The sequence below is a fragment of the Cucurbita pepo genome, chromosome 14 (assembly GCF_057944985.1).
Source record: "Cucurbita pepo subsp. pepo isolate OVF chromosome 14, ASM5794498v1, whole genome shotgun sequence".
Taxonomy (NCBI): Eukaryota; Viridiplantae; Streptophyta; class Magnoliopsida; order Cucurbitales; family Cucurbitaceae; genus Cucurbita; species Cucurbita pepo.
This window is the reverse complement of record NC_141811.1, coordinates 10,098,512-10,108,499: the sequence shown is the minus strand read 5'-3', so window position 1 is coordinate 10,108,499 and position 9,988 is coordinate 10,098,512. Positions and strand designations below refer to the sequence as shown.

The following is a 9,988-nucleotide window of genomic DNA, read 5'->3' as shown; positions in this document are numbered from 1 at the left end:
GGATGATTTTATACTTTTATCCTTATCTTTCCATTAATACTTACTTTTTGTTGGTCGGGTTAAGTTCAGTTAATTAATTAACCAAAACTTAAGGGGAAAAAGTGTAAAAACTACCAACTGTAACGACCCTAAATTTCCACATATCTAGAGTCGCCACTAACGTCTCATGCTCATCCCTAATGCAGAATAAAAATCTAAGCATGCTCATCTTTATTAGCGGAAAAATTTAAAAACTTCAGAATACATTAAAACATTGGAAAACACTGCCGGACTTACGTGTTTCAAATATCGTGCTGGAGTTCAAAAAGATAAAATAAAACGATTACAAATTAATTAATATAAATGAATGAAATGCAAACGCCCTATCCTAACCAAGACTAGGAATAAAATATGCAACTATCCTATGCACGCGCCACAGTCTCTGATCACGATGCCACCGTCAACCGTACATGGGAGCCTTGCCTTTACCTGAAAAACAATATGGCACACGGCCTGAGTATTTCGAAACTCTGTGGATTACGTGAAAATCCAATTCAAAACTCAATAAGTAAAAGTATAACGGTTTGAAACGACTAAATCAAAACTCGATAGGTAAAAGTAGAGTAAAAGTATAATAGTTTGACACGACGAAATAAAAAAGGATGCATAAAATTTAAGGGCAAAAAAGTTATGTTGCCCAAAAAATTTCAAATTTAGTAACCAAAGTGAAAGAAGTGTGAAAGTAATGACCTTAAAAATGTTTGGAAAAAACTCGAAGCCACCAACTTCATATTGCTTTGGATGTCAACTTTGTTTGTCATCGGTGTGCGGGCTTGTGATAGTAGCTTGATGGTTGGCGCCCACTAGTGTTTTGACTTCGACATTTAGGTCGGGCTCATGGTAGAAAGTTTATGGAAGGATTGAAATATATTTCTATACAATATTTTCGAAGACTAAAGCGAGAGGGAAAGTCCGAAAGGGAAAGTTGAGAGAGGACAATATCTACTAGTGGTGGGCTTAGGCTGTTACAAATGGTATCAGAGCCAGACACCGAGCGATGTGCTAGCGATGAGGTTGAGCCCTGAAGGGGGGTGTACACGAGGCGATGTTGCCAGCAAGGACGATGGGATTCGAAGGGGGGTGGATTTGGTGGGGACCCATATCAATTGGAGAAAGGAACGAGTGCGAGCGAGCGACTCTGGGCCCAGAAGCAGGTGGATTGTGAGATCCCACATCGGTTGGAGAGGATAATAAAACACCCTTTATAAGGGTGTGGAAACCTCTCGTAGCAGACACGTTTTAAAAACTTTGAGGGACAGTCTGAAAGGGAAAGCTCAGAGAGAACACTATCTGCTAGCGGTGGGCGAGCTGTTACACTTATTGAGATCTCTCAGTTTCGAATTTAGTATTCTTTTGGTGAGTAGGTTTCAAAACGTTACATTTTTACTACATCACTACTCTTGAGTTTTTAATTTAATTTTTATTTGTTTCTCGGTTTAATGATTTTACACTTTTACCCTTATGTTTTCTTTAATACTTACTTTTTGTTGTTCGGGTTAAGTTTGAGCTAATTAATTAGCCGAAACTTAAGGGAAAAGTGTAAAATCTTGAACAAGTTACCAAATAAAAATGAAACGGTTGAAGTGTAACAACTCTATGGATCAAGTGAAGATTCAAGTCAAAACTCGATAGGTAAAAGCATAACAGTTTGAAACAGTTAAATGAAAACGATCCTTAAAATTTAAGGGTTAAAAAGTTACGTTGCCCAGCAAATTTCAAATTGAGTAACCAAAGTTTAATAATGAATGTAATGACCTCAAAAAATGTTTGGAAAAACTCTAAGCCACCAACTTCATATAGGTCTCGACTTTGTTTGTGTTATCAGTGTGCGGGATTGTGTTAGTAGCTTGAAGGTTGGCGCCCGTTAGTGTTTTGACTTTGTGACTTCGATCATCTCCTTGGCACATCTCCTTCGTGATCGCCTACTCTCGAGCCTCTTGAAGTATTATAAAATCAACTTTATTATTAATCGATCTAACACTCACTCGAGTAAATCTTTCATGTTTGTCATTATGGGGAACTCAAGACCCTCCTTTGCTCGTGTAGTTGATGTTCTAGTCTAAATTTTTCTTTCCCGAGCTAAGATATAAATCAACTAAACAAATAATTTGTTATCAAGCGATTTATAAGCATCAAAATAATGTTCGTATTATTGAGTTACAGAAAAAAGAAGGTGCATTGGTAGGTATATTTTCAGTGATATTAGTTCATTTATTTATTCGATTCTTTACACATGCACCACACATCTTGACATCGTCTCTTCGCATGCTCACACACTAGTTTTTTTTTTTGAATCTATATATCGTAGTGTCTCGACCCTACAATCTAAACGGTGATGTTTTTGCCCATTTTTCTTCATTTTCTTCTATTTTTCAAGTATATTATCTTGGATGCTTCGATTTCTTGAATTCATTGTTGAAGCACGAGGACATCAGTAAATCTTCCTTACGGAAACTTACCCATGGTGATATTCCATGTCAGTTGAAGAAGAGAATAAAACATTCTTGATAAGGGAATGAAAATCTCTCTTTAGAGGAAGCTCGAAAAGAAAAGTCAAAAGATGACAATATCTATTAACGAGAGAAAAGGAAGAGACATAAATGAATGAAAAAGGCAAGACATCCAAATTAGACCAACCAGACCGAGCAGGACCAACGTAGTTTGGGTTGGTTATGTCGGTTTTGTCAGGCACGACATTTGTATCATTAGATTCTTCCACACCACTCACTATTCTTTTAATATTTATTATATATATATATATATGGGACGAAATTTCTACTTTTTAGTGCTTTTTGTATAAAAATACAAAATAATATTAATAATAATTTAAATATTAAAATATCAACAATTTTTTAAGAGCTACTTGTAAAATATATTACCATAATTTAATATAGTTTTGATTTTATAACATTTTATCCAAACCAATCTTCAATCAAATATTTAAACTTTATCATTGTCTAACCTTCTATTCTAGTATTTATGTAATGGCCCAGATCCACCGCTAGCAAATATTGTTCTTTTTAGACTTTCTCTTTCGGGCATCCCCTCAAGATTTTAAAACACGACTACTAGGGGAAGATTTCCATATCCTTTAAAGGGTGTTTTATTCTCCTCCCCAACCAATGTGGGTCATCACAATTTCGTCCACCCACAACATAATGGGACAGGGTTGCGCATGAGCTGAGTTGTGAGATCCCACATTGGTTGGAGAGGGAAATGAAACATTGGGTGTAAAAACCTATCTCTAACAAATGCGTTTTAAAATTTCGAGGATAAGCCCAGAAGAAAAGCCTAAAAAGGACGATATCTGCTAGCAGTGGACTTGAACTGTTACATGAGTGATGAGGTACAGAAAAGTAGCCAGAACCATCTCTTTTTTATAAGTTCTACGGACCGCCGTCAAAGAGTACATTTATTCTCTCAGTCTTTGCTTTTAGAGGGGAGTGAGTCCCACATTGGCTAATTTAGGGAATGATCATGGGTTTATAATTAAGGAATGGTATCTCCATTGGTACGAGACTTTTTGGAGAAGCCCAATAAAAAGCCATGAGAGCTTATGCTCAAAGTGGACGATATCATACTATTGTGGAGAGTCGTGGTTCGTAACATACTGAACCTGACCGTCGAGTGTCGTGGTTGTGAGGTCGATAGCTATACTTGAGAAGGTAAAACATAAGAATTATTTGAAAGCAAAAGTAATACATTAATCACATGCCCACACAATGTGTCCATCACCTTTTTCACCCTATGGCCATGTGGTTGTGGGACCCTCATTTCAATTATATGATTAACTCCATCATTACTTCACCTTATTATAACTCTAATTATTGATTAAATTTGATTTCATTACCCATTAAAAACCTTATCAAACATTGTTCATATCAAAACTAACACCAATTACCAACAACAAAACCAAGAGACAAAAACATCCTTAAAACCAAACAAAACATAAAACAAACTCGTTTTAGCTGCCTAGCTGCCTCATTCTAAGATCTAAAGTTGATGAACTCGCTCGATTAGAAGAACGCCCTGCTCCCGTAAAACACACGGGAGCCGCTGTTCTTGGGAGATTTTAGGTTCGGGTCGGAGCTCGAGGTAGCTGAACTCGGAGAGCCATTAGTGTCGATATCTAAAGGAAGCTTCATCTTTGCTAATGACTCAGTGAATTGTTGCATACTTTTCATGTACATATCCACAATGTCTTGCTGCACTACCTTGTCCTCTGGCGGCTCAACGCTTACAGAAACTAAAGGCTTTGTAATTTTGTCACTAGAGGAACCATTAACCTCACCATTTTCAGCTGTTTGTTCTTTATCAGCGGTGCCATTTGAACTGGCTCGAGCTTTCGACGACGGAGGTGAAGAAACTGTATCATTTTGCACATTGTTCGGTGGAGAATCGATCTTTGAATCTTCTTCATTCGACTTGTCGTTCATCGTTGGAAAGCTTTCGACAACGGGAATCCCATGATTTTCAACTTCAGAAATAGTCAAGCTCTCAGAAGATTCAGAATCTAGATTCGAACACGGGATACCAAAATACTCAGACACCATTATCTGATCTTCATTCGCAATCTTTGGATCGGGGAATTCGATCATATCCAAATCACTTGGACGTGGCTCGGTTAAATCCGAATCTTCGACCTCTACAATTGTTTCAACAACCGGGATCGCCATGACTTCTGGAGAAGCTCCATTATACGAAAGCGATAGCTGCACGAACCCAGCCGGAGAATGGAACAAATCGGTCGACGAAAGACTGAATTCTTTCTCTAACTTTCCATTCACAACAACAACTTCTGTTAAAGGGATCAAAGCAAAACCAAGCAACTGATCTTCAAGATAATTCTTGACCCTACTCAACATCCATATCTCACATTTGAGCGTCGTATCGATCATCGGAACATCGAGACGAACACGCTCGTTAAACACAGGATTCTTCCCACCACCATTGATGGTTTTAGTGGATACAGAGTTTTCAGGATGTGTTGTAAAGGAAAGCTTTGCATACACATCTTGCTTGTGGTAAATGCATATATTATGAATGTCTCTTGCTTGATGAACAAACACCTCAAGAACACCAATACATTCCTTTTTCTCTTCCTCTACAACACTCAAATTCTCAACAGGGGAAGCCATTCAAACACCTGCACCAAATTCCTATCAGATAAGTATCAATCTCTCCAGTTTTTCACAGCAAATACAAAGAAAAACGCCAAAAAAAAACCCAAATCAGAGGCGAATAAACAGAAATTATGAACACCCACATGCAAAAAACCTCGAAACTGAAGATGGGTCGACTAAAAAGTATGAATCCAGAAGCCAAAAGTTAAAAATAAGCAAAACCCTAATACGAAATACACAGAAATGAGTAGCAGATTATCAAAAACGGCATACCCAGAAACAGAATTCTACAAGAATTTACCAAGCGAAATGAATCGAGGAGAATCCCAAGGCAAGAACACGAAATGAAAAGAAAGTAAAATGAAGAACGGCTCTGTTTGTTTGTATGTTGGTGGTAATCGGGTTGATGGTGGAAAATGGATGGGATTTGGAGTATATATATTAGGGAATTTTTGTGGGTTTGTAATTTTGGGCTTTTAGGATCCAAAAGTGGGAGGCGTGGGGCTCATATTTGACGAATGAGAGCAATTTTGAAGGGAGTTTCAGAGTAGTGACTCTGTTTTGATGTACAGAGTGTTTTGATTGCTCTTTTTGTGAGTGCTTGGCTCAGGTTTTGAATGATCAACATCGCTGCCTTTGTTTAATTATTGATGAAGAAAGGTTTTAAAATATGATGATGATGAGAAAAAGTGTTGGAATTTCCTTATTTTCTGTGGGCTTTGGCTAGGGAAATATGCTATACACTTCCATATGAACAACTTTAGACAATGTTCAAATTTGAGTGGTGAACAATGCATGATGATTACTCTTATGTGGTGCCACTCACGAATAAACCTAACTCGCTCATATTGAAAACGAGTATTTAATCAGAGAAGAAATCGAGCTAACTATTCGTTGAGACTTGGTGCTATTGTCAAAGGTTGAGTCGAGACGATCGAATGGTGAGATTTGCAAAGGAGACGAACTATAACAGCCCAACCAATATGGGTTTTAACAATCTACCCCCTTCAGGGTCTAATGTCCTAGCTGACTTTCCTTCCTTTCTCCAATCAATGAGGGACCCCAATCCACCCGTTTGAGGTCAGTGTCCTTACTGGCACACCGCCTCATGTCCAGCCCCGTTCGAGACTTAGCCTCCTTTCTAAGACATCACCCGGTGCTGGGTCTGATACTATTTGTAACAATCCACAGCTAGCATATGTTTTCCTCTTTAGACTTTTTCTTTCGGTCTTCCCCTTAAGGTTTTTAAAACGCGTCTATTAGGGCACCACCATACATAACATAGAAATCACACTTGGGAAGGGTGGACAATTAGCTAGAGCAGCAGGTACTGTAGCGAAACTGATTGAACAGGATAGCAGAGGCAAATCGGTCACATTAAATTACCTTCTGGGGAGGTCCATTTGATATCCTAAAAAGAGACTCATAGAATAGCAAAGGCAAATAGAGCTTTTGCACATTTTCGTTAATCCATGAACAAGATCTATATATCACACCCTTATAAATATGTTTCGTTCTTCTGCCCAATCGACATGAGATCTCACACAAATTACAAAGATGATCGGTTGGCACGGTGAAGTCGAACCGTGAGCTGGGCGTAAATAGTTCAGTCACAACCACAAGTTGGATGCTATTATGAGCATTGAGATGAAGTTGTTAAGGACACCAATGACACAATTGGAGGCAAGAGTGAAGGTATTCTAAAGTCGAAAGCAATGAAGGGTCTCCCTCGGGCTGATTGCGACCTTTTAATATGAGGAAAACTGACCTGTTGGCTTTTACTCTCACCTACTTACCCCACCAAACCACGTTCAAATGAGAGCAATTTTGAAGATAAGATAATTAATAAATGGTTAAAAGAATTGAAAGTCCTAACCTATACCAACAATGTGTATTTTTTTTTCGGTGGCTCAATCATGGGAACTTCATAGTAAAACATGTTTTGTTTGGAGTAATCTTATGTTGGGTGACTTGTGAAATTTTTCTAAGATCCATGTGAGTGAAGACAGTATTTGTGTTGGGTTTGTGGGGATAGTTTTCACTTTTAGAAGTATTCACTCTTTGAAGCACGAAGTAAGTAACGTGATCATACTGTAGAGTATGCAAGGGAATAGTATCAGAATAGTACATCTCCTAGTAAAATGTGGTTCGGGAATGAACCAAGGTGGAAGTTGGTTGGCAGACCGGAGTAAAAATTTAACAATTGAATTTGATATGTATAGTAAAGTGTTGGCAGACACGAGTAGACTTTATGAAGCTTGTTTAGCTAGGTGCCGAGATGTCTTTTAGGATTGAGTTTCTAGTTTAATCGAGTATCATAATGTCTTTGGATTAATCTCGAGGTAGTCCTAAACATCTTAAAAACAAAAGACGAGATTTAGACCGTCTAGATGCTCGAAGAACCTAGTAGACACCCACGACAAGGATGACTTAAAAAGCCTAACAAACTTATTGTGATCGTGAGAACTACATGGATAGCTAGCTTTTGTACGGTGTATAGAAACGGGTCAAGGTTAACGTCACGATTCATTTAATGTATTTTGATAAAGTGGGTGCGGGGGAAGAGATGATATGATTAGTGACAGAAATAATGAGAATTTTGTTTATGAGGTTTCAAATATTGTCTGACTATGTTGTTGCTGTCTTTTTACTTTTGCTTTGATGAACATTTCCCACTTTGTTAGTACCAAAAACGCCCTCTCATTCGACCATTTTAACTTTACCCGGGATCGTAGCTGGATAAAGAATCGATTATCATCTAAAAAGTTAATAGTTCGATTTTCGACGTTACCAGATTTTTAAATTAAAAAATTTAGTTTTTGTCTTAATTCTTGAGGAGATTATTTTCGTTGATAATCATTCTTCGATTATGTTGGCATTTCTTGTTGCTAATTAAAATTATATATAATTAACGTGGTTAGTTTCGAGAGTTTATTGACTAGGTTTAGGCATTTCGTGACATGCTTCTGAGTATTTTGTTTAGATTTTTCTTAGTAGTTGGAGTTGAGGAACTAACCGCTAATCGTACCGTACATTGGTTGAGTTTTGTCTAAGGAATCTTTTGGACTAATCAGAAATTTCGAGTTGGTTTGGTTAGTGACTCGAACGACCTGAATAAGGTTCACAACTCAACCTAACATAATCCTACCCTATATTTTCACGTTGGGCTGGATTAAGTTATCATGTTTTTTAATCATTTTAAAAAATTATATTTATCTACATTAATAATTATAATTTCATAAAACTCAAATATCAAATATTCACGAGTCAAAATACAAATATTCTTAACTTTTAAAAGTAGGGTAGGGTTTGGTTATAACCCTATTTTCGGGTTAGTCGGTCCCGTAAAAAAAAAATGGCAACTTCGACTAAACCTAAATTTTTTATTTTTTTCCCTAAAAATTCAACCCAACTCAAACCCAACCCAACCTTTACAGTTTGGGTTAGGTAGTTTAGATTAATTGAGTTCTCGAGTTAAATGAACATCTGTAGTTAATGCCCGCCCGAATTACAGTTTATTGCAACAAAGAAATAATATCAATTTGAAACGGGTTATAATTTTGAAGGACTACAAAAGTAGGTTAGACAGACTTTTTCACAGAACATCATCAAATGATTACAAATTCTGAAAGTCTATGATAGATAAATTTAATGAATCATAACATTATAAAAGGTGGAGTTAGTTGGCTCGTTCCTCAGGATGTTCAACAAAAACAAATTCATATTGATGAAAGTCAAGCGATCGCAAAACAATTGGAGATGTGTCAGTCCACCTCTCTATTGATGACATTCGTAAACCCATCTTAGCTATGACATACAAGACTTGGGCACGTGAATTTTCATGCACTCAAAATGATAGGAGAGAATAAGATGGCTACAGGACTACCCAAAATCTATGCACTCATACCAATTACAAGAAACATGCCTAGTCTTCAGGCAAGCAAGATTGTCGTTTTCAACTCAAACTAATTTTCGTGTATACACATGGTTGTTGTTGCTAAGAGTGTTTCCCGTTCAAGTCTATGGTATAATAGACTTGGACATATGAACGTTAAAGGAATGAAGATGTTGGTTGCCAAAAGAGATTTAGAAGGTCTGAAATCTTTTGTGAGAGCTATGATATGAGCAAACAGAAATGACTTGACTTCAGTCAAAGATTACGAGAGAACCAAAAAAAGTACAGTTGGAAATGGTCTATACAGATGTTTGGGAACCATCTCCAGTTTCATTACTTAGCCAAGAAGGTATGAGTTTATTTATTGAAATACAGTCATATGTGTTTGCCATATTAAATGTTTGAGGACTGACAATGAAGAAAAGGAGGAAAGGACATGTCAGGATTCAAATCCTTATGTGGGACTAAGAGAACCAGATTAATGAGGACAATGCTCGTTAGGGTAAGACAAAATGGTGTTGCTAAAATGATCAACAAAATATCGAATGAGCGGGCAAGGAGTAAGGAATGGACTGTTCGATGAAAGTCCCACATCGGCTACTTTAGGGAATGATCATGGGTTTATAATCAAAGAATACTATCTCCATCTGTATGAGGCCTTTTGAGGAAGCCCAGAGCAAAGTCATGACAGCTTATGTTCAAAGTGGACAATATCATACCATTGTGGAGAGTTGTGTTCATCTAACATGGTATCAGAGTCATGCCCTAAACTTAGCCATATCAATAAAATCAGAACAAAGGACTCATGGTATCAGAGTCATGCCCTAAACTTAGCCATATCAATAAAATCAGAACAAAGGACTCCAAAAGAAAAGGAGTTGAGGCTCCTCTAAGGCGTACTTCGTTCGAGTTGGAGTCACGTGTATAGGGG

The 9,988-nt window shown here is 37.4% G+C and overlaps 1 protein-coding gene across 2 annotated transcripts; it reads right to left on the bottom strand.

Moving 5' to 3' along the window:
* Positions 1 to 3,892: 3,892 nt before the first annotated feature.
* Positions 3,893 to 5,619, bottom strand: LOC111810802 (uncharacterized). 2 transcript variants are annotated; one of them, XM_023697602.2, is made up of 2 exons: positions 5,464 to 5,619; positions 3,893 to 5,185 (listed from the first exon to the last, which is right to left on the bottom strand). In XM_023697602.2, the coding sequence occupies exon 2, from the start codon at positions 5,175 to 5,177 to the stop codon at positions 4,056 to 4,058; it is 1,122 nt and encodes a 373-aa protein (XP_023553370.2). In that variant the 5' UTR covers positions 5,178 to 5,185; positions 5,464 to 5,619; the 3' UTR covers positions 3,893 to 4,055. The 2 variants fall into 2 exon arrangements, with proteins under 2 accessions (XP_023553370.2, XP_023553369.2); XM_023697601.2 differs by having other exon boundaries at positions 5,436 to 5,586.
* Between the last annotated feature and the right edge of the window lie 4,369 nt (positions 5,620 to 9,988).

Excerpts from the sequence above, each read along its gene's own strand:
- LOC111810802 (XM_023697602.2), bottom strand. The coding sequence starts at position 5,177 with ATGGCTTCCCCTGTTGAGAATTTGAGTGTTGTAGAGGAAGAGAAAAAG.